This window comes from Oryzias melastigma, linkage group LG22, assembly GCF_002922805.2.
Source record: "Oryzias melastigma strain HK-1 linkage group LG22, ASM292280v2, whole genome shotgun sequence".
Lineage (NCBI taxonomy): Eukaryota > Metazoa > Chordata > Actinopteri > Beloniformes > Adrianichthyidae > Oryzias > Oryzias melastigma.
Genome location: NC_050533.1, coordinates 18,587,690 through 18,613,075, shown reverse-complemented (window position 1 = coordinate 18,613,075; position 25,386 = coordinate 18,587,690). Strand labels below are relative to the sequence as shown.

The 25,386-nt window shown below is 36.0% G+C and overlaps 2 protein-coding genes and 1 long non-coding RNA gene across 3 annotated transcripts in view; all 3 read left to right on the top strand.

Annotated features, from left to right (window-relative positions):
- The window catches only part of LOC112143519, a gene marked incomplete in the record, with an annotated part of 53,693 nt that extends 28,324 nt beyond the window's left edge, over positions 1-25,369 (top strand). The window contains 6 exon segments of the mRNA XM_036209886.1: positions 22,143-22,293; positions 22,384-22,517; positions 22,602-22,735; positions 22,815-22,909; positions 24,113-24,359; positions 24,638-25,369. Coding sequence (XP_036065779.1) covers positions 22,143-22,293; positions 22,384-22,517; positions 22,602-22,735; positions 22,815-22,909; positions 24,113-24,359; positions 24,638-24,741 — 865 coding nt within the window.
- On the top strand, positions 5,329-6,791 carry LOC112143510. The gene is made up of 3 exons (XM_036209888.1): positions 5,329-5,849; positions 5,954-6,130; positions 6,371-6,791. The coding sequence occupies exons 1-3, from the start codon at positions 5,712-5,714 to the stop codon at positions 6,581-6,583; spliced, it is 528 nt and encodes a 175-aa protein (XP_036065781.1). The 5' UTR covers positions 5,329-5,711; the 3' UTR covers positions 6,584-6,791.
- On the top strand, positions 9,469-9,796 carry LOC118597988. Its single transcript, XR_004947019.1, has 3 exons — positions 9,469-9,491; positions 9,592-9,619; positions 9,711-9,796. It is a non-coding gene; the product is annotated as an uncharacterized LOC118597988 (long non-coding RNA).
- Positions 25,370-25,386: the final 17 nt, after the last annotated feature.

The following is a 25,386-nucleotide window of genomic DNA, read 5'->3' as shown; positions in this document are numbered from 1 at the left end:
TTACCTAATCTTGAACATATACCACATAAATTGATGATACTTTTTATTTAAACATTTTTTGGGAGTATTTCACATGACTATTTTGTTATATGTTAGTTATTGCAAACTCACAACACGATTCAAGTTCTGTCGCAATAGAATCTTGTTTTTCATTTTGAATCATTTAGTAATGAGGACAAGAGTACTCGAAAATACGCTCCTTTAGCTCCACTTTACCATTAGGTTGAGAGGATTACTCATCAGTCACGAGTATTATAAGGCGGATGTGTTCACTTCCAGGACACCTCAAGATGATTATTGAGTTTTGTCCTGTTAAAAAATATGAAATAAAGCTCAAATTATAAATATTGGGGGGAAAAAATAATATGTATGTATTCTCATTTGATGACTACAAAATAACGATCATGTTACATAACAAAAACAGCAATGAAAAGAATAGTATGAAAGACTTTAACTTTGACAGCTGTTTTTTGTTTTTATGTAGAGAAACATTTTTACAAGAACCTGTGAATCCAGATTGTTAGAAAGTCCTGGATGATATCCCGGGCCAAAAAAGAACTCTCTGGATGCAGGCGTAGCACAACTCTGACACAGAACTACCTGGCTGTACCAGTATTCTCAGTACAAATGGAACGAGGCCCAGAGGCAGATCTATCTGTGTCACCTGTTTACTTTTTCTCAGTACTGCTTGAGCAGGACAATTACATACAAAGTGTGTGAGTCACTTGAGAATAATTTCATTGCAAATAAAGAGGGCATGGTAAGGGAAAGGCAGTTACTTAATTTTAACTTGAGCTATTTTTAAACGTGGAACTTTTCAAAGAAAATCTTGGGCTTAATGACGATGAATGCACCCATGATCATTATTTACCAGTTGCTAACAAGTTGAAGCCATTTAATTCCTGCAAAAACACTACCATAATGTACAAATGGTTATAAATAAAATGTAAACAACCAAGTGTCAAATGAAAAATACAAGTACTTGGTGTATAAATAATGCATTCTGACTAATATCCCGCTTACACTCTCTTCTAAACAAATTGGTACTTAGAAAGAAAAAAAAATTGAGCATGTCACAGAATAGTGGTTTATAACCTTGACATAAAAACTTAATACTGACAGAAGCTTCATATTTTACTCTTAAATCTCAATTTAAGAGTAAAATCCAAACGTCAATCCCAGGCCACTTAAAAAACTAATTGAATGCAAAATCTGATAAACCAAGTTATTTTAGAGTCCACTTTGTACTTGTTGTGGATTAAACAGAGGTTAGTGGTTCCCATAGTGACCCTTAAGCATTACTTGGCCTCTCATCTGTAATTCATGAATTTTTACCATTTAATGTGTAAAGTTCAAAGGGTCTAAACTTCAAGGGTCTCACACTAGATCAACATGCCTTCATGCAGTTGGGCGTTTCTTTGGGTGTGTTCATAGACATCTATTATGACAACAATACAAAAGGAATGCTGAGATGCCATACCCTGTCCATTAATCTCCTTGTTAAAGCAATGTTAGGTTTGTGGCATTAGATTGTTCTCCAATCAGAATGAAACCAAACAACCCCTTAAAGGGTTATGAATGGGAGTTGTTAAGCTTATCAGATCCCTACAATATCAACATACTTGACTGGGTTGATGCTGGTAAGAATTCTCAGACTTCCCAGGAACAATCTGTTTTTGCGCATACGTCTGAATAATGATTGCTGCACATATATAAATGGAAAAGTTAATGATTTCCCCAAATAATCAACTTAATTTTGCTGGTAATAACAAACAACACTTTAGGACTCATAAAAAGGTTTATTTAATCACAACAATTGAGTCTCTTCAACAACGAGGATATATCTGTTAGCCCAGACTCAGTAATGCAATTTCATTTAAATTCAAGTCATTTGATAAAGTCAAAGAAAAAACAAAATTTTGGTTTTAAGCTATATTTCTTTAAGAGCAATATTTAAAATTGTATCTGAAAAACCACGTGATTTGTTTTCAAAGGAAAGTAAAAACAAACAAAAATTGTGAGTTTAAAGTGACATAAAGCTATTTCAAAGTACTTTTCAAAGCTGTTGGACCAAAACATCTCCGTAAGTAATGAGAAAGTTGAGGAAAGAAAATGCATATTTTTGTCAGAAAAATATTCTACACATGAAAAACCAGTTTTCTAAGAATTTAACCTTAAAATACAAAAAGAGTAGTCGTAGTTTCCAAGATAGAACTTTTTCTTAGCTCCTTCACTATCCTACAAACTTTGTGCTGGGGTCATGTAGTAAATTTGCTTGACCTTTTTTTTTTCCTTTTTTGGTTCTTCTTAACTCTTTTCCTATAAAATTGTTATTTTGCTCAATTAAACATTTTATAATCATAAATTTAAGGAATAAAACATATGTGTAATCTTGTCCAACAGTTAAGGACAAAATTTTTAATTTATATTGATTTTGACTAAAGGGAATCTGTCATCATGCTCTCCTTTAAGGCTGTACTTCAAAGTTTGAGCAGCTGTGTTTAGCCTCATATTTGATCAAATCTTGGGCTCTGTCATAAACTTGATACGATGCCAATAGTATAACCACTGGACAACTTAATGCACTACTTTCTATAAAGCAAAACTGAATCTTACATGGTAAAACACAATTTTTAAAACTGTGGAACAGATTAAATTTTATTGTTTTATAGTTACTGACTGCTGTTTGCACCCCTATATCTCAAAATACAATAGTATAGTCATCTGATTTATAGTCAAATAACTTAATACACATCTATCAGATTTGTTAGCTTACCACAGTTTGTTTCTCTTGTTTACTTGGAAGATTGTTTTACCTCTTGCACGTAAAATTTGACTACACAGATGTTATTTTATAAAAACAAATCACGTAATCTCTTTGAAGCAGTGCATGATATTCATTATGTCTTATATAAATTTGACAGTAAAATAAACAAAGTTTGTGAGATTAAACGTTTTTGCAACTTTTTTTCTATTTAGTTAACCATAAACCATCTGAAAAAATGCAGAAATGTGATCATTGCAATGCTCAGATGCAAAGGAGATGCAAACCTAAACTTTAACATGTTTCCTGAAAAAGTTATCTCAATGATAATTAACTATGCCACATAAAGTGTATATGTAAATGTATGTTTTATATTATTATTTAATGAAATAAAAACACCAAAACTTTTCGTTCAAAACTTAATTCAAATGGAATCTCACATAACATGCTGAACATTTTGCACATGTTTTTGTTTTAGCTCAAAAAGAGGTGTGGGTTGCAATTTCTTCACTCCACCCTGCATATAAATTCCGCACCTTAGTTAAGTCGTCATTGTTCTCTTACAAAGCAGGAGTTGCACAGGTGAGCTTAACCTGCTGTACTTCTTTCACCTTATATGACTATTTGACATACTGTGTTGTTTCTTGTGTAGAAATAAGAGTGCTATTATTTATTTTTTTATTTTTTTGTGTATGAATTGCAAAAAAATTAATGGTTGTAGAGATAAAAAGTCTTTACATTTTTTGTTGTGCTCAGATTTAAAATGATGCTGGCTTAATATCTTGTTGTTAAAGCAAATTACTTTCCATGCATTAAAACAAAATTTTTCACCACATGTTTTTTTGTTATACAAATATTAAAAAAGACTTTTCATGTTATTGCTAAGTATTTGCAAAATGCTTCTTATTTTTCCCAGAATTTCACATTTATTTACAGTTTAAAATGAAGACTGGGCAATCTAAAAACCTCTAAAGGGAACACAATGGATGGTACCAGGACATCAGTCAATGTCCAGCTACTCTCACTACTTTCACTGGTTGCATTCCGTAAGTGTCCATTACGAGCTTGAAGAATAAATCATTTTTTTACTACAGCTAAAAATGAGATTGTACTAAAAGCACTTGTGACTTTTTTTTCAGTGTGCGTATCAGTAGTTACTTCAACAACCGTAAGTTAAAAAAAAAAAAAAAATGCCGTAAAAGTTGATTTAGAAAAATAATAAAAGTAAATTTGAATTTTGTTAACTTTTTTCTTTTGCAGAACAACACAACAAATGGTAACATTCATTAAAAAAACAAAATCATTTGATTTATTTAAAAACTTGCTTTAAAATTACTAACTCTTCCCTTTATTAATTGTGCACCTGTAGGACCAGGTTCACAGACAATACAGAACAGGTCAGCATGCAGATTTATTATACATACTTTTAAGCAAATAAATTGAAATATCTTTTTTTTTAATGACATGTAGGTCAATTTTAGCATTGTCATGTTGTACATGTTTAGATTATTGTGTTAACTGACTAAAGTAAAATATTTTATTTTGTTTTTAAAGCAGTACTCCGGCTCTAGGCAATGGTTCCCAGGAAACCTGCTCAACAGGAAAACTGCAGGATGCCGGTCGCGGTGTAAGCATTTCAAATTCAAGGAGATGTTCTTTGACCCAAATTCATTTACAGTTTCTTTGCATGCCAAACAACAAAAAAGCTAGTGACATAATCTTGTGTCCATGGGTTGAAAATACCCCTTCCAAAAATACTGTTCATTTTTTTTCCATAGATATCTGGAATTGTGGACATAATGACAGAGGAGCTGTCCTGTAAACGTCGTAAAAATGCAACTGTTACAAAGGAGTTGTTACAGGACATGGAGCTAAACATCAGACAAATTTTACAGTCAAGTGTAAAAGTCGTCTTAGGCCTGGTAATGAAAATACTATTAAAACGCACACATTTCACTTCTTATGATACCCTTCAAGTTCCATGAATTCCACCTTTCTTAAAGTTTTTTTTTTTTTTTTTGCACTAAAACAATAGTTTTCCATTTTTTTCAGTAATGTAACTATATGTAACTAAAGATTTTTCAGCCAGATGGCCTTAAATTACTTTTTTAAATGTAAAAAAAATGCTTCAAAGACACTTTACAGGTTTAAATCAAGACATTTTTTGAGAACCCTCTTCTGCATTTAATAACCTTGCACAAACTTTGTTTTATGACAGAGTACTAATGAATCTAGCTTTAATGTTCTGGAGATACTCAACGTCCTCGGAAGCCTGACTGTGGGTAACTACAATGACATCACATTCATCAGACAGTGGTTCTCAATCAGGATGGCTCCACTGCTACCTCTTGTCGATGATAACTTCCTCATTCAGTTGGGCAAACTGAACTTAAGCTGCACTTCTTTCCAAGAATTGTAAGTAAATCAGATGACTGTGGTTGACAGCTAATCAAATTAAGAAATTATAATAATATTTTCTTAGAAATGTACTTGTTTTCCACATTCAATGCTGAAGCCAACTTTTTCTTGATCAAGGATCAGGTACACTAAATGTGTTACAGAAGAGGGTGCTGTAGTTCCATAGTGAAAATATTGCCAGTCTATTTGAATCCAGTATAACTTTCAACACTGAATGATATAGTTATATATTTTAAAAGAAAGCAGGTTTTATGTTTAAAGATAAAGCTGTGTTGGTTGCTATGTGGGGAAGTATGATTTAAGATTTGTTTATTGTTTGTAATTTTTTTCTTTCCAAGGGTAAAGTCTATGAACGAAGAATTGAATATAACTCAAACAGTAGAAAGAAAACTGATCTACCAAAACTTCATTAAAGAATACCTATCAAGAAGGAATCTTGCAGGTAAAAGCATGTTTCTGACAGCTAATTTTTAAAAAGTGAAAAATTGGACAACAGTAGTGGTTGTATTATTTCAAAAGAATTACTAAAATGTTGTCCTCATTGACAGATCCAGGTTGCAATGATGATGTAAATGGAAGTGAAGAATGGCTGCAAAGAAACTTAGCAAGTTTCTCAATATTTGCAACACTTTCAGAACTGAAAAACATGAATGACAATTTTTCTGCAGTAAGTGACATGAAACGAAAAGAACACATGAAACCAAAGACAATGAATCTCAGACATTTTTCTCACAAAATGTATTTAATTTCTCCTTTTGCATTTATTAAAAGGGGGCTGTCATAGATTTGCTCACAATTCAACAAAAAGCACAGCTCATACTGGACCCGGGCAGTGGAGCTTTGGAGAATGTGACCCTCGTAAAAGGCCTGCTCACAAACTTGACACAGTCCGGCGATGTGGGGCAGCTTACTCAGTTTTTCCAGGCTTTTGCACAGGTCAACAAACAGGTAAATGTTTCACTCAGGCTTTTTAAAGACCTGCTTAGCAAAATGGACAGAGAAGCCAATTGCTTTGTGGACTAATCTCAGGATGATGCTTGTTTGCACGGTTGGATTTGATTCACGTATACCCGCCCTAGAAACAATGAGCGTTACACATGCGCCCCTATCTCAACTTGTTTTCCATGGATTTTACAACTTATTTTTTTTTTTTTTTTTTTAACAAAAAGACTTTTGCTTCTTTTCCAGATGAATACGACCTTCATCAAAAACACAGCTGTACGAGACACAATCTTGAACCTGACTTTGACAGCTCTTGCTCCAGAATTTGAGACATTCGAGCCTCTAGACTTTGAGCTGTGGTTCCAGCAGTATTTGCCTCCTGTTCTAGCCAGCTTCCAACCAGACAGCTTGAGGGTGATCCCCATAAACATCAGCTGTGCATCCTATACAGCCATGTAAGAGACAGTTCTCAAAGACAGAAGAAATGTTGGCCATTTCTGAATCCCTGTTTCCAGTAAAATTCACAAATGCATTTTTTTCTTCCCTTCAGACTTACTGGTCTGCAGCAAAGTTTGACATTCCTGCCATTGGACCTTTCAATGGGCGTAAAAGCAAGCATACAGTTGATCCAAGATACATTCCCACGTACGTGCCACAGAAGCTCTGCTGAGATGTTTTTTTTCGTAAATAATCCCACCACCACCACATTGAGCGAAAGCCTATTGAGTCGCTGACTAACTTTTTATTTTTCCTCAACAGTTTGCTTTGCATCTGATTCCATTCAGGTAAGTTTTTCTCTCAAATGACACAACAGGAATTAACTGAAGGGTGAAAATAGTAGATTTGTCATTTGAGTTTAAGGGTGCATTCAGACTGTAATAATTTTGTTTGCTTATAGTGAATCAGAGTCCGTTTCCCCAATAATTCAAAACAAGTTTCAGTCTGAATGCCTGCAAGCGGACTGTGGTCTTTGATCTGTATTCAGACTGGGAAAGTCTGTTGATTTGGATTGAGTCTATCCATTTGTTCCAGATCGAGTCCTGAAGATTGTATTTGATTGAGCTGTATTCAGACTCTTGTCAAGCAGACTTTCCTGTTTCAATCCAAGGCTTGTAAACAAAACCTTGTCCCTAAAGATCTCTTCAGTCATTACCCAGCAGTTACGGGGGCAGGTCAAAACAAAAAGAGAAAAATGAAGGTGCTACTGTACTATGGTTAGCCAGGATTTTAACTTATTCAAACTTTTTTAAGTTGCTGATTGCTTTTGAGTGTCTGGATGAAGGCCAGGTTGAACACTTTTTACTGCAACTTTGGTACAGGAAAAGAATGTTGCATAATTGTTTTACTGGGGACACTATGTCTACGAGGTACGCTTATATGTATTTGTGATATTTAGATCGTTAGGACAACAGTGAGAAGCAATGTGGGTCACGTTAAAAGTTATTATAATGAGCCTGAATTCACAATACAATAGAGCTTTTACGATGACGTCACAGCAGCTCCCCGCCTACATGCCACGTTACAAGACATAGAAAAGGCAGTAAAAAATGTTTTTAGATGTGTTAAAATTAACACTCTGACAAGCAAGTATTTTTTTTTAAATCAGAACAATAGACTGTTCCGCAGCATCATTTATAACCCACATGAGGTCTATGATTTAAAACAAGGAACGCATGCTTGCTCCACCATCAGTTAAGTGTGAGAGGGTATCTTCTTCCAGAAATTCACAGTTTTATTCATAAAAACACCTGCTCTAGATAATAAATATCCTCGGCGATTAACAGGATATTTTCAAGCCACTTCTGAGTCACCTGGTGTAATTTCTCTATGCAGGCGCAACCTACTCAGTTGATAGCAGCTCAGGAACTAGTGGGACCAACCTTTGGTTTGCGTGGTCCCTGTGTATATGTAGCCAATGGGCCGGTGTGCCCTTAATCTCTGCTTGATTCCTGCAGCACCTTCAGACGCAAGTTTTTCATACAAGGGTCTTGAGTTGTTTACGTTTTTGTGACAAGGAATCACGTTACTGAAAAAAAGAATCTACAAATACATGAAATTGTGAATAATGAAACCCAAATGAGAGGGGGAACACTGTACATGCTTTTCTGTCTCATTACGGGGCTCAAGCCTGGTACTACTGTGACATCATCCTAAAAGCTTTTCAACACAATTATCTTTAAAACAATCCCATAACACCACAAGGATGAGGCACAGCAACTCATTGAAATGTGGGCAAGTAAATACAGGCTCATTAAAATGACATGAAATGTGATAGACATTGCCACTTACTGTTTTTCTGACAATCTATCTGTCATGAGCACTTATTATCTAATCTTCATAGTCGCTATATTGCCAGTAAATGCCTTGGCGCATGCCTTCCCTGTACCAAAGTAGTAGTAAAAAGTGTTGAACCTGACGTTGATAAGGACATACAAATTGATGGCCAAAATATGAAGTTTCAAAAACTGAATTATACCGACAAGAATTCCAAGGACAAGAAATTCCATAATTTCCATTTTTTTTTTATTTGCCCCTCCCTCTTAATTCTTGGTCAATGAGTGAACGGATATTTAGTCATGTGGATTGTTTACAAGCTTTGTACTAGAGCACAGACTAAGCAGACTCGGCCAAGAAAAAAAGTGTCTTTCAGTCTGAATACACCCAAAGACTATCGCCAAGTAAAATCAAGTTTTTGGTGCTAAACATGTTCTTGTACCATATTTACTTATGATGAAGGGAAAATTTAAAGAATTAAAGATTAAAACTGCGTTTATGAATATTTCTTTATTCAAATCCTGTTGGATCAGGAACAGATGAAAATATAAAGTTTAAGAAAGCAGAATTTATGATGCAGAAACCGTAATTGGTGGGTCAAACAGTCCTATGTCTTGTGCATCCACTTGCTTGAAAATATATCCACAAAGATCTTTGATTTCCCAATCAGTAGTGTAATCTGGCTCAAAACTGCCCAGCTAAAGAGCTCTCATAATGGTCGTTTGGTTGATTTTTTTTTTTTTTTCTTCGGGGGGGGGTGTTAGCTTGGGCCTGTGTGATATAATAAACTAGAAGGAGTCAAGGTAAGGAAAGTGCTGTTAAATAATTCACAAAGACTAAATTAAAGGCCTACGATCCCACCCACAGATTTGGGGTTAAATTCCAATTAGCTTCTGTTGAGTTTCTAAGAATATATCTTACTAAACAAAAAGGCGTCTTTAATTTTTGATAAAATTTGCTAAATCATAACTAGAGAAACGGTCACAAGGATCTTACAATAGTAAACATAGTTGAAATGTGTCTTTAGTCTAGTTTTACACACGGTACTAACTTGTGTTTCTTAAACTCCAGTGCACAAAGACCAATGTAGATGGTAAGTTTTATAGATATTTTTCACGAAGAGAATAACAATGCCTACAGCTCGTTAGCTTTTTGCGAACAAAACGTAAGTCATTTAAATGTTCTTTTTACAGAGAACCTCATCTGTGCTTCAGTCAACCAGTGAGTGGATTGTTTTTTACTATTATACAAAGATTGCATTTTCACACCGTTTTCTATATAGTGACAATCTTTTTGTTCCTACTTTGCATAGGTCACACCTTCAAAAAACACTGGAATCGGACACTTTATCTGCAGTCCTGTGCAACTTTACCATTGCTGAATATGCCTGTTCTTCTGTAAGTTCAGTAAACAACAGCTGGCAATCGTAGTAAAACAGCAATGATTGAAAAAAGCTCATTTGTGGTACATTGCAGTGTAAAACAAATCTCTGGACTTCCTAAACGACTGCTTTCCTTTTGTCCTCTTTGTTTATTCTAAGGCAAAAAATATCTCTCCAAGCAACTTGGCCACAATCTTGAAATGCTCACTGGAAAAACAAGAAACTTACCTTGTAGAGGTCTGGAAACTTTTCTTCCAAAATAGCCCTAATCTGGACCAGGCTCTTGATATACTGGCCGGCATGGTAAGCCCATCCCCAAACTGCTCAATACAGGTTTCTGAGATGTGTAAATGAAGTATTCAAACAATACTCGCAACATTCCAGAATCTCAACAGCAGTAGCGGCCCCGGCTTGTCAAATGCTCTTGAGGCTCTGGGGGAGGTGAGAATTGCCACGTTCAGCCAGGCACAACTGCAGGATAAAGAGGTCATCGATAACTGGTTCCAGAAAAAGATCCAGCTCTTCTTATCCTCTCCAACAACAAACTTCCTTACTTGCCTCAGTGCCGCCAATTTCAGCTGCCCGACATACCAAATTGTGTAAGTGTAAAGTGTATCTGACAAATGAGTCAACTATGACAGCATCACTGAAAAACATGAACATGTTCAGACACTGAAAACTCTCTTTCCGAATGTTAGCATTAAAGCTCTCAGTAGCCAGAAGACATTCATGGACAGTGAGACACAGCAGGCAGTCTTCACTCACTTCATTCAACCATTCCTGTCAAGAAATGACTCATCAGGTAAGAGTCTTTCATTAAGCCAAAATTTCTTCTTTTTCTAGTGGCATGTGCTTCTGATCTGCAGCCAGTCCCCTGGCAACTATGTTTTTTTTTCTTCTTTTTTTGCAGATCCAGGATGCATTTCCTTTGTCAATGGAAGCTTAAACTGGCTGGTGGCAAACTTTGGCAACTTCTCAGATTTAGCAACCCTAAAGGATTTGCTGGCTCTCAATCCAAACTTTTCCAGCGTGAGTGCTCTCTGCACCTATCTACTTCTTTTGCTTAATGTCATTGTTTCAGCAGCGCTCGGACCAATACTTTTGATTTTGTCTTTACAGGTTGAGTTTTTGTCACAGCTCGCTCCTTCTCAGATGGCACAGTTAATTGTGAGCACAAGCACCTCAAATGACACGGTCCTGGTCGATCGAGTCTTCAATCAACTTGAGCAAGGGAATGCTCTGAAAAATGTGGACCAGTTCTTGGCACAGCTGAGCGTGAATGGACAGGTAAAGTGGGCTTTCAAATGAGCAATGTTGGACTTAATATTAAACTTTTAACATTTTCTTGCTTTAACTCAGTCCACAGTTTTAGATTCACTCACACATGCTTGGTGGCAAACTTGCAACACAGACACTTTGGTGTGTGTAATTCCTTGCTTGTCCTTCTTTGACAGGTGCCAGAATTCCAGCCTGTCGTCAGAGACCTCATCATGAACAGGACCTTCAAGATTGTTGGTCCACAACTGGAAAATTTCAACACAGAGGACTTTTACATTTGGTTCCATATCAAACTGGTATACGTCCTTGCAAGTTTCACTCCAGAGATGCTCCAGCTTACAGTCCAAACAACCAACTGTACAAACTACCATGTAGTGTAAGTTAACTTTTGCCAGCACTCAATACCTAATGGATCCAACTTCCAATTATCTGTGAGCTAATGATTATACACGATTGTTTGGCTACGATTTCTGCAGTGTGAGTGGCATGGCCATGGTGTACTCTTCCATACCCGAGGATACACTACAAGGACTTGCAAATGTTCTCCTGGGCTACCTAAAGAATCTCGCCGGGGAAATCAACTCACCAGGTAAGCTGACATGCTACAAGAGTGGTTATTTCTTTTTTCTGTTTTGTATGTAATTTGTGGAACTTTTTTTGTTGACAGCTTGCAGGCAGGGAATTCAAAGTGGTGCTCAGTTCATCGAAACATACTTAGGACCCTTTTCAGTCTTTGCAACTCTTGCAGACCTTCAACCCTTCAACATTTCTCAGGTGTGCTTTTGTTAGATATAAAGTTTTTGTTTTCACTATATTTTTATTTTTTAACAAATGTATTCAAATCTAACTTTGGTGTTGTCTTTTTTGTCTTTTTTAGGTCACAATAGTAGACTTTCTTTCCCCAGCACAAAAAGCTGTTTTTCTTCTTCAATCAGAGAATTTGTCAAATGAAACACTTGTAACACTTGTGTTCACAAAACTTAGCAACTCATCTCTAATTGGCCTCGAGTCTTTCTTTCAGATATTTGTTAATAGCTCAACAGAGGTATTTTTTCTCGTTTAGTAGTAATATTGTTTTTGCTAAAATATTGTGAAGCTAACAATTTTCTGTATTTTTTTCTCAGCAGGCTCTGAAAACTCTTACTCCAGGAGTGCGTGACTCCATTTTAAATCTAACGTTGACAGCCTTAGGCCCACAACTATCTGTTCTAAATGTTGAGGGCTTCAAGTTGTGGTTCCAGGTTTATCTAACACCATTCCTGCCAGGAGTTAACAATAGTACCTTTGAAATTATTCCAAAAAACATTGCCTGTAACTCCTACCAACAGATGTGAGTTCTAATCAGTTTTTGTTCTTTTACAATGGCATGGATAAGAGACTGGAATACATTTTTTTTTCACATTTTGTAAAACATTTGTCCTTTTCTTCTTTTAGTATCAAAGGATTTGGAAGTGTTTTGCCTCAGCTTTCTGTGGATCAAAGTCAAGAGGTTCTCAAGTTTGAGTTAGACTATCTTAGAGGACAGGCTTTGTCAGGTAAAATTCACTTTGCTTACACATATCCTAGTTCATATTAGGAATAATCCACTGAGTCTAAACATAATTAACTTAAATTTTAGGTCTATCATGCGTCCAGTCTGGAATGGATGACAGACTGTGGCTAGAGGATAACTTTGGACAGTTCCTCTCTGAAGCCTCCTTCCACGACTTTTTGTCCTTAAAAAACAACTTCAGAGGAGTGAGTGAAGCCCTTAAATCCTTAAAATAAATTACACATGCACACAATTATATGACCTAATAGTTAAATTTAAGCCACATATTAAATAACAAAAGCTTGTTTTTTTGCAAGTATATATTGTTTTAGTAATTTTTACTAATCATATGCTTATATTTTTATTAAAAGCATTTTATTTTGTAATAATGAGTTTACTTGTAATACTAAGCATACATTTGTATTTCCTGTAAGCTTAGACTGTTTATGTTTACATTGCTAATTAGTACATTTTACCTTAAGGTTGACGTTGCAGATCTTCTCACTGTTGGTCAGTTAAGCCAGCTAGCAGCAATCCCCTCTCAATTAACAAACCAGGAAGATGTGGGAAAAGTCATGGCAGGCATTAATCCTGCTGAGTTTGGTGTCTTCTTTGATGCAGTATCTCCAGCCATTGAGGTAAGCATATTTGATAAGTTTTTTTTTTTTATTATTATTATTTTTTAAGTCATTTGTTAGTCAGTAAACAATCCAAACTAACTTTTATATGGGAAAATCTATACTGTATATATTGTATAGCAGATATGCAAAAGTGATATCATTTGAAATAGTTTAATATTAATAAAAGCCTTAGTAACAACTGCACCTGGTGCATATGGGCTGTTTAGAGATTAAAAAAAAGGCCAAATCTGTGCAGGGCATGTAGGTGGCCCGCAGGAAATTATAGGATCAAAGACAACTCGGTGAGCCTGAAAGGTGAAGATGTTCATGCTCTTTTTTTCCAACAACCATGCTGCGAGCATCAGGTTGTAGTGAACATCTAAGTAACTATTTAAGGGTTAAGTAAGGGTGAAATAATTTATTTTTCTACCCCCAAAACCCTGCACACTTCCCAGGGAACCCATTAGTGCTATTTAGGTCAAAGGTGCATGCTCTTAGGAGCCTGACTATTAGAAATGAAGAAATTACTGGTACACAACCAGAGTGTTGTTTCTGCTAACAACCTACGGCAACCTTTGGCAGAACAAATATGTAGCCTGCTAGCAAATACATAGCCTGCTAGCAAATATATAGCCTGCTAGCAAATATATAGCCTGATAGCAAATATGTAGCTTGCTAGCAAATATGCAGCCTGCTAGCAAATATGCAGCCTGCTAGCAAATATATAGCCTGCCGGATTTGGTAAAAGTGGCAAAATGTTAAAACCTTTAATCTGTAAATGCTTTAGGTACTCTGTAATATTAAAGGAAAAATATTTACCTTCAAACAAGTATTGGTCATTTCTGGTTTTCTTAAAAGCCAATATGAGTTTCTTCTGTTTTTGGTCCAATCTTCCTCCTGTATGAAAAAAACAAATGACCGACCTAGTATTAGCTTATAGAAAGTCTCTGAATTCCCTCAGTCAATTTACTTATTATTTATTAGGCGTTTACCATTTTGTAGTGGTGTCTGAATCTACATCTTCATTATACAGTGGCCTGTAAGTTTCCCAGAAGTCTCTGCACAAAGACATACATTTTAATACATTTTGTATACCTATACATAAATCAGCCAATTTTTGGTCATCAAAACACAGTAAAAAGTCTTATTTATACATTCATGTTTATTAGATTTGTACTTGAGCAAATGGGTATAATCATATTTGCCAATAAAAAAAAAGAGTGAGCTTGTGCTGAGTTGTGTCCAACCATATGTCCAAAATTAGGGGGTAGTGAGGGAATTACCTGAGAGAGAGAGAGAGAGAGAGAGAGATGGATAGATGGATAGATAGAACAACCACTTGTGATAATTATCTAAGTTACATTTTTAAAAAGCATCTTCGACTTTTTTACTTAGTTTTCTTTTGTCCTGGATAATTTGTTTTCATTTAAAGCAGTTTAAAGGTAAAAATAATAATAAAAAGACTATTTACCAAAAACGTATTACTGAAATAGTAAAATATTATTTTTTTATTATTATGAAATTTTGTCCAAATTATTTAATGTTTAATGATATAAAAATGTATTTTTTAGGCACAATCAGCCAACTACTCCACTGAGGTGAAGTCTGCCTTCATCCAGGCAGTTTTTGCCAGAGGAAATCTCTCTTCTTCGGCTATTACTGATGAAGACTTCCTGCACTGGCTTACAGTGAGATTGAAGCCTTTGTTTATTAACCTCTCCTCGAGCCTGGTGACCCCATTATTCCAAATTGGGATAAAAAGAAGCTGTAACAGCAGCCAAGAGATGTAAGTATTTCATTATGCAACCTTGTACAAAAACCACACTTATTGATTGGTTTTATAAGTTACAATTGTGTGTGTGGATAATTTATTTATTTTAATTACTTCTAAATCAGGGTCAATCTTCTTGACACACTACGGTTGACATTCAGCAACAACACAGAAGAGGAAATTTATAATAACATTGTATTCTCCCTTGAAGGTTTGTATATAATACAACAAAGAATTTTACTTTATTTCACTTTCATTACAAACCATTTTCCCCTCACAACACACTTGCAAATGTTGTTCTTTGTAAAACAGGTCCAACATCACTGAAATGTTACAAGAGTGGGAGCTTTTACACCTATTTGAAAAGTAGTTTTCTGGGCTTTGGATTTCCAAATGTGTCTACATTTGTATCTCTTGTATCAACAACACCCAAGTCAGAGGTGAGGAAAAAATACAAAACCCATTGGAAGTTTGTTTGGCTGTATCATGTGATTATTTCTTTAATCTACCTACTGTCTATTTGTTCCTATTTCAGCTCCTAAACACCATTAGTCCAGCAGATTTGAGGCAGTTCCTCAGTCAACCCAATGTGATCGATGTCCAGTCAAGTTTATGTGACGTCTTTAACAACTACAACAACACTACAACTTTCTTGGAAACTGTATGTCGAGATCTTATTTACTGGTAATCTGTATTTTTCGGACTGATACATTTACTTAAGAGTCATTGACTTTTTGTTTGTAGGAGGATGTTCCAGATGATGTGAAGATACAGATCCTCCCCTGTGTTTGGCCTACAGCCCTGGGAATGAACCAAAAACTTGAAGTTGACTTGTGGTTTGACATGGGGTTGAAGAACTACCTGAAATTCCTCACCAAGAATCTCATTAGCTTCACCGAAGTGAAGAACGCTTCATGCTTTGCCTTCCAGAAACTGTACGTCTTTTGTCACAGGCCCGCAGAGTATACTATATATGTTACCTGTTTCTCAACTTACATTATTTTTATTTGTGACAGGGTGTATTACATGGGAAACAACTTCACATATAATACCTCTAACTTTGGAGAGTCAGATGTTTACGCCACAATTAAAAGCTACTTAACAGCTGGTAAGCAAAAGTGTGATCTGCAATAAAATTTAAAGAAATCTGTTTTATTTAAATAACAAAACTTATTTTCAAAAGTAATTTTTTAAATAAATGGATCCAGTTTCTGCTTTCATAAAGAATAAGAACCTCATTTTGTTTCTCTTTGTTTCATATTTAATAGGGTCTGAGCCTAGATGTTACAATGCTACTGATCCATACTTAAACTCCACCGCCTGGTTTGCCAATTCCATCGGCAACTTTGTGAAATTTCTCACTCTGGGTGACCTCACATCCTTTGTTTCCGCCACTCAGGTATGTTGTCAATCAAAACCTTTAAATACATACTTTCATTTAATTTTGATTTCTAGAGATTTTAGAATTGCAATCAATCGTAATTAATTGTCTGTATTATTATTTTTATTGTTAAGATCCAGGTATTCTTGACGGACAGCATCAATTTGGAGCTTTTCAGCAGCTCGACGGTTTTACCAACAGTGTCCAGTTACTACATCACACAGATTTTTCAGTTCAACCCCACTTTCAACCCTATTAAGTGAGTGAACTTAAGCTTAACACAAAGTTCCATTGCTGTTTTATAGGTAGCCCGGTATTACTCTCTATCGCACAAGACTTCCCAGTTGCAAAGTCTCTTTGATTTTCGAAAGGCTGAACTCTATGTCTCTGTTTCAGGCTTCCAGGCTCTTTATTGTGCTCTTCTAACGTCCCAGTTTTGGCTTACTCTTCAATAAGTGAAGCGGATGCTCTGAGTGTTCTGGACAGACGTCAGAAACTCTGCAATGGAACTGATGATCCTGAGGTAACCAAGCCTCTATACAGAATGAGTAGTTCTTGTCCTTTCTATTGAGAGAGTGAGGTAAGATTAGAACTGTCACACAACTAGGTGTGTAAAGTTTGTTCTCTGCATTTGGCCAACATATGATCATATATTACCTTTGGACCATTATAAATGAATTATTTTTGAAATATTAGTTATATTTCGTGAGTTTTTCCCAACCCGGAAGTAAAACAGCTCGATTCCTGAAGCTCCGCCTGCCACTGCGTGCTGCTGCTGTCCACTTCATGATGTCATCCTAGAGCTTGTGGCAGCATTTTTGTATTACTCCCATGAAAATAATCCAAACTTTTCAAAGATGGATGCACCACAATATATCTGCCTTTAGTAGCCCCGGCCATCTTTACACTGCTTCACAACACAAACACACGTGGCTTCTGTTCTGACCAGGGTGGTGGGGGGTGGCAGGACACAACTGGAAGATATATGGTATTCTGCATCTAAAATAAAAGTATTTTTTGCTGATAATCACTGGATAAAGGGGATAAATTGAATGTTATGTTACACTGGGGGCGGAGCTGTCAGAGCAGACTCTTCCTGGAGGGAGCAGTTGGCATCGATCTTGCGTCAGCACATTTCCAACCGCTCGTTTTCGTGGGTATGGGAGGGGCAGGTTTTTAGAGGATTACTCTTAAATGCATGAATGAATCAAAATTCAATTTTGGGGTTCTTTATTAGTGAGAAATGAACAGTAAAATCTATTTAAAACCTCAAAAAGTAGAATTTTCACGGCAGGGCCCCTTTAAACTGCTATTGATCATGGGTTTGTTTTGGTGGTTTTAGAATCATAGATATATTATCAGAATTGTGGGAAAAAATAGATAGATATGTCTCAATTACCTTTTGAATTTTGTCACATAGATATCAGCTGCTCTGGCATCAAACATCAAAACAGTGACTCAGCAGACGCTGGTGAATCTTGGCAGCTCCTCTTCAGGCCTGACAACCAGTCAGATCACATCAGTGTCTTCTTCTGTGCTGATTTCCACTTTGTCCACGCTGGGCACTGTCACCACCTGGAGCCAGAGCCAGGTTGCCACCATCATTCAAAGCATCACCACTTCAGGTTTCCAGGTAAATTCTGTAATAACACTGCAGGTATTTGTGTTGAACATTAAGTGCAACGATCATGCAGGTAAGTAAGTGAACCAGTAGTTGTTGAACATGTTTAGATTAATGTGAATATGATTTACAGATCAACAGTGCAGCCTCCCTGCTGTCCCTTGGCACACTTGTGACTGGAGTTCCTTCAAAGACTATTGGGAAAATCACAGCAACAGATCTTCTACAAGCATCTGCTGACACCAACTTCATCTCCAACATGTTGACGGCTCCATCAGTTATCCAGCAAAAAGTCGTTCAAAAGGTACACTCTCATCTCCATATAGTTCAACCATAACATGTTTGTACAGTACCTAGATTTGGCAGCTAAAGGGTTCATTATGTTTTATTTTTTTCTTTCTTCAGATCATTTCTCTGAACACAAGTCCAGCCACGATTGTGGTGAATGTTCCTGATGCCTTGGCTACGGCGATTCCACCAGCCATGCTGGTGTTTCCTCAGGGGACTGCAGACATAAACGTGCTCAACAAAAAAACATGGACACCGGATCAGGTCAGCTACTGGTTTCAGCTTTGACAATCACTAAACAACAGTTAAATATTAGTATGTAAAATATTAGCGGATAAAAATATATTACACATCACAAACTATGTATAAAAATTAGGTCCAGGAATTAGGTAAAATAATGTAACTGATCAATCGCAAACAAAAAAGTTAGTCTATATATATATATATATTTTGTAACAGTATTTGCCAGCCACTTATTATCTGCATATAATCACCAAATTAAATCCCACACAAAATTGTACATTTAGAGCATTTATCTTTAACCCTTTGAAACCTCGGCTACCAGAAAAAAGAATTCATCTCCTAAGAGCTGCCGTTCATTTGACATTTTTCCTGGAATTCTGTTTCTTTTTTGTTTTTTTTCTTTTTTTCCAGCTTTCTTTTTTTCTCATAAATTTTCCTTGTTGTGCTTTTGAAAAATAATAAAAGTAAAGTTTTTGAAGTTTGATCCAGCTGGATTTCAGGTTGGATTGGCTGGAACCTACATAGCTGGAGGCGTGTCTGTCCACTCTGAAATGCTCATAGCCTCTTGTAACAACGGCGTGCGGGAACCGCAGAGTTCTTAGACAACGCCGGTGCTCGTTATTGTAGAAAATTTCATATTGGTCCCCATCCCAAAATAATACAACTGGTTTCATCATTGTTGTATTTTTTACAGCATACAGCTCTGTTATTCTCCGCCCACCACAGCGGTCAATAGATATAAATGCGTTTACTCTTGTTCGACTAATTGCGTGTTAACTTTCACAGCCTTTGTTAAAATATTTAACATTAATTGTCAAATAATCCTGTCTTCTTCTTTCAGTCTTCCATGTTTTTTGCAAATCTAGCCGAAACAACTTTCGACATCGAACAGTAAGTGAAAAAGTATTTCTTACAATACATATATAAAATGAAATGATGAACACCGATCTTCATTTTCATCTAACCTCCCTCTGTTCCTTCCCACACAGGCTGTCTCCATATGTGCTGCAAGGCTTCACCTGCACCGTCGTCCAGAAGATGAAAAGGCCCAGGATACAACAGTTGATTCGTGCCTGCAGGCCTAGAAACAATAGAGCAAAGGTTGCACTGAAGGAATCACAGGTAACATGTCCGAGAAAGAATCCCACTTTCATGCTTGAGATGGCGGTGCATCACAATGGTTTCACAAGCTTTGTCAGTTGCATGACATTAACTCCATGTCATAACTTTGTCAAATACAGCTGACTTGCATGTACAACTTGATGAGCGGAAGCCTCTCTCAAAACTTCACGGAATATCCTGCAGACATGCTGGTCTACTTCAGGTAAGGCATTCGCCCAACATCTCACTGCCAACATCAATTATTCCATCTAACAAAGGCAAAACATTTGCTGATCAGTAGATGCTTTTCTTCTTAATGTATTACAGCAGCCAGAATATCCAGAAAACCAACTGCAGGTCATATTTGTCTGCACTGGGGGCTGCAGACATTTCCGTGGCCTCTGGCGTTTTGAACAAGGCGTCACAGCTGTTCAGTGAAGCCACGACCTGCTTGGTAAGTGTCGATCACAGGGGGTTTATTATTTATGGCACAGCTTTGTGGGCACTTGAAAAAATAGATGGAAAAAAGCTATCAAAATATGTAAAAAAGCTTCATGAAGGCTAAAAAAGCAACCAGTACTAAACAATAATCATCTTACAAACATATTCACTTTCATAGACGGTTAACTTTATACTCCACATCATCCTTGAAATATTATACATTTTTCTTCCTAAATGTTTGTCCCTTTTGATTCTTTCTTGTTTAGGGCATAAACAGTAAAACCCTGAGCAAGGACAACGTGGAGGTTCTCGGGAACATGGTCTGCACTCTGGATGGATCCTACATAGAGAACTCTGATCCTTCTATTCTGGAAAAACTCAAATCATGCAAGGACTTCTCTAACAGCCAAGTAGCTGCTATGGAGACTCTGCTGCTTTCAGGGAACACACAATATGGGTAGAAATATTTAGTCTTTTGTTAAAATCATTAATATTAGCACTATATGGATTCAAACAAATTACTTAAAAATATCTCTAATCTGCAGAAACACCTCGACATGGAGCAGTCAAACTCTGGTGGACCTCGGGATCCTCCCTCTCCATTTGACGAGAAACTTCTGGGGACATTTCCCAAGTGTATGTTTGTGAATAGATCTGTGAATGTTTATCTTGAATAATATATAAAAAGTGGTATAAAAAGTTTTATACCAAAGAAAAACAAAAAAAGGTCACTGCATACATTTACTGTCTCAAACTTGGTTTGTAACGTGTTTTTGCATTTGCAGAAAACAAAGAGGCAATTCCTAAAGAGCTTTATGCCATCTCTACGGAAAGCAAAGACAAAGAGAAGCGCACTGAAGAGCTTTTTTAACCAAGTTAACACTCAAGTGGTGAAACGAGCTGCAGGTAAGTGAATTAACAGTGGACTTCAGTCAAATTAGCTGAGAAAGCAGCTTAACTATCAGTTGAACAACAGAGAAGCTGTGTAACCCCAAGTTAATTTACCACATCAGTGATCATGTTTATTGTGCTTGTTTGCTATTAAATGAATCATGTTTTATAAAGAAAAAATATTTATAATAATCTTAATACAAAATTAATATTTCTTTGAAATGATGCCATAGAAACGACTCTTATCAGATCTCTCATTTTCAAAGGCTGCACTGTGGGCAACATCACTCAGGTGACTGTAAGTGACGAGTCCTTCCCGTTTGGCTACGACCTGACGCAGTTTGATCTCTGCCTGGATGTTCCGGTTCTGAAGGACAACCTGGCCTCTATCTGCCAGAAAGTGGATGATGATAGCTTCCAGACAGTCATTCTGAACAAGCTCAACCAGGTAAAGAACTAGCTTAACTTCTTTATTTTGCATCTGGACCTCAGTGGAGAATGAAAAAAATTGAAACGGACAAAACTAATAAGAACTGAGAAGGAATCAAGGAACCAATGTTAATGTGTTTTCTCTTATTAGAATAAAAAGGAATGAGAGACAACTAGAACTCTTGGTTAAAGCATATTTGAGCTCCCACACACAAACATAAAGTCTACCAAGAACAGAAGACCAGTTTGTGTGAAAGGTGTAAAAGGCTTGGTTGTGTTTAGAAGCTCCTTAGCTGCCTCTTGCAAAAACAAAGTATTGGTCAATTCTAAAATACTGTTCTTGAGCCCTTAAACATCAGTAGAAGCAGCTGAAAAAATGTCTAAATAAGACACGATTCATGCTGAAGACAGTCACGGCAGTTTGCTTATTAGCACTTGTTCAAAAATTCTGTTTACAGGTCCAAAAACTTCACTGACATTCACAAGAATTGTTTGATTACATTTTTTAAAAAACATTTTGTAACAATCTTTTAGGTTAGTGTTCAGGTCTACTTCATTAGTTTTTTATTTTATTTGATATTGTTGAACAGCAACAAGTTATTTCCATAATTATTATTTTTGCAAACCTTATAATTGTGAAGCGTTGGGGTTTTTCTTTTATTAAAAGGTGGGCTTTTAACAGGCTTGTTCCTGTACATTCACATGAAGATTTTGTCTTACATTTCATAAGAATTTTTTTGTTAAAAAACATTCATTTTTCCAGGCATACCCATCAGGAATTCCTGATCAAGATGTCCAGATTCTTGGTCCAGTGTCTCGCGCTGCATCACTTGATGACATCTCTAAGTGGAACATCAGCACCATTGACACCTTGGGAGCTCTGATGAAGCCTGAAGATGGAGTTTGGACCACAGCACAGGTAACAGGAGACTCACTCTCAAAAGTTACATTCAAAAGTAACAGTAAAGAATGATATCCTTACCATACTGCTTCCTTTGCTGTTGTTAAGAGCAAAGCAATCATCACCAAATACCTGAGCATACCTGGAAACTCCCTGGGAACCACTGAACTGAACACCATTGACTCCTACATGTGCTCACTAGATGTAAACACTCTAAAGACCATCACTACAGAAAGCATCAGGTTGGTGTCAGCAAGTTGACTTAATGCAGACGGTGATTATGTGCGTGTGTAAAACTCCACAAAACCTTCTTCTTCTGTCTCCAGAGACGCCCAACTTCTCAATGTCTCATCTTGTTCAGCTGAGCAGAAGACCGTCTTGTATGAGATCACCAACAGTTCCTTTAGCACATATCGCAACAGCTTCAGCAGCTACTACACTTTGATTAAACCCTATCTGGGTAGGAAAACACTGAATTAAATATATATATTTATATATGCCACTTGTGAGTTGATGAAATGTACTGTCTCCTCTGAAAGGTGGAGCTCCCCTGACTGACATCAAGGGACTGTCGACACAAAACATCAGCATGGACATTGACACATTCAGGAGTCTGCAGCTCGATGTCGTAAAAGTAAGAATAAACACTGAAATTTATGTTTAAATCACCTTGTTATTTATGTAAAAACATTTGTTTTTTGAGTCACACAAGAGCTGGATTTTTACCTTGCACATGTTGACTCATTCAAATGTTTTTTGGAGTTTTAACCCATTAAGATCCAGACCTATTTTTCCTTAAAAAATAAATTTAGGGCTGGGAATCGATTAAACAAAATTAATTAATAACAAACCTGGAAAAAAATTAATTAGAATTATACTAATTTGAATTAGATTAATCGCAATTATTTTTTTTGTTACAGTTTTTGTCAAAATGAAATTTAGACACAACACTATACATTTAGCACATTTATTTTTAACGAAGGCTGTCAATTGATTAAAAAAATATCACAATAATTAAACTTTTTTGTCATGATCTCACACTATTAAGTACAATGTCTTACTTGGTAAATTTGATGACAATATGCGGCTGTTGAACAAAAACAGACCAGTGAGAACATTTTCCTTTATTGATATTGTCTGAAATGTTTAAATTTATCAGGTGTTGACTCAGATATTCCAAAAGTGTCATTTGTGCACATAAAAACAAATCAACAGTAAGATGAACAGAACTATGAAGACTTTTATGTCAGCAGTATTACTCCAATAAAACAAAGATATTGACGTACAGCTATAAAAAAACGAAACAAACCTTCAGACTTGGGGGGGAAAAAAAAGAAAAAGTTCCGGTCGGTGTTCTATATCACTGCACAAGCAACTTTAAAACAACATTTTCTTTCATCTTCTAGAAAAAGGTTTTATTTAACCCATCATTACGATCAGCGTATCTATCGCTTTTATTTGCCGCCGCAGTCGAGCCTCAGTGAATCAAAAAGTCTGCTTTTTGTGAAAAAGTGATCTAAACCAAAAAAATGAAGAGATTAAAGTACAAAAATCAGATTAAATATATTTTATTTATGTATTTTATATTATTTATGGTATATTATTATTATTATTATTTGGGTTAGTAAATATTAACTCATTAATTATTATTTGTTAATTGCGTGCGCGGCCCTAATACAATTACGTGGAAAATACCACAAACCAAGTTGACTACAGAAAACATTTCAGATATTTTTTGTTACACTGATGTCACTATGGGTTAAAATAATTTATTCAATCAGAAACAATAAAAAACCCCACAATCCTCTCCTCACTGTTCTTCTTTTTCGACACCCAGGCTTTGACTGTAGACGATGTGCAAGCTCTCATCGGCAACAACCTTCCTGACCTGAAGCTGTTTGAAAATGACACCATCGTTCAGACCTGGATCAACCTGCAACTGCAGTCAGACCTGAACAAACTAGGACTGGGCCTCGTCAGCAACAGGGTTGATGTTATTACTCCATCTCCCACCTTGAACGGAAATGGTACATTCACCATTGAAACCACAACTCCAAGTGCTACACTCAACTCCACAACACAAGGTAACAACAATCCTTGGTGGTGAAAGAATAGTTTGAGATGAGATGACTGACATTGATGCTGTTCCTGTTTCCCTCTCAATTTGAGATGTAAAAATGTTCCATCATGAACATCTTAGAGCTAAAAAACTATTAAAACAGATTTTTTAGACTCCATAGTTGTGCATGAGACAATATACACTATGATTTATGATCAAGGTCTCCTACTTTTTATATATTGTTTACAGGTACAAGACAAAATATCTTATAACAACTACTGTTTTTCTTCTGTTTTTTTCCAGCAGCAAGCATATTTAATGGAGTCGAGCTCAAGAAACCGTCACCTTTTCTGTTCTTGGCTGCTCTGCTGACAGCTTTACTACAAATGTTACGACAACCAGTTTAATTTCATCCATGTCTCAATTTAAACATTTAACTTTTCATTCAGCAACTTTTTTTTAAACAGTATTCTACATAATACTTAATTACTTATATTTCTTTACTCCTATCTAACATTCCTTTTTGTTGTAAAATCATGCAGACTGAACTGTAATGTTCAATAACCCGACAATTTCAGAATCTCTTTATGGTTAAAGGGTATGCTATGAAAAAATAAACAATAAGCATTAAAAGTTACTCAACCTGCTAAAGTGTACTGTAGTTTCTACAAATCCTTTTACCTCAGAATTGTTGCAAAATATTTAATGTATATAAGCTGACAATGACAAGGTTATACGCTAATGGAAGAACTAAAGATTTAGATACCAAACTTTAAAAGATGTTTTTATTTGTAAAAGTTAACAAACAAAGATAGAATGAAGTTGAGCTTTGGAAAAAGAGTTGTAGGTATGTTGGTTACTTTCACAATACTTTCACAGTTTAAATATGGTCAATTTAAGCTTATGAGAACTGTAAAAAGACAATGATCAAGCATGATAGAACCAGTGATATCTGAGCAGGGATATTAGTATCAGTCTCCAGTCGGTCTAAGCAAAACATTTTGATCACATTAGTAAAGATATATTAAAAAAAAACAAAAAAATATAATAAT

Excerpts from the sequence above, each read along its gene's own strand:
- LOC112143510 (XM_036209888.1), top strand. The coding sequence starts at position 5,712 with ATGTTGTCCTCATTGACAGATCCAGGTTGCAATGATGATGTAAATGGA. Across the intron at positions 5,850-5,953 it reads TGAATGACAATTTTTCTGCA|GGGGCTGTCATAGATTTGCT; the intron begins GTAAGTGACATG and ends ATTTATTAAAAG. Across the intron at positions 6,131-6,370 it reads TTGCACAGGTCAACAAACAG|ATGAATACGACCTTCATCAA; the intron begins GTAAATGTTTCA and ends CTTCTTTTCCAG.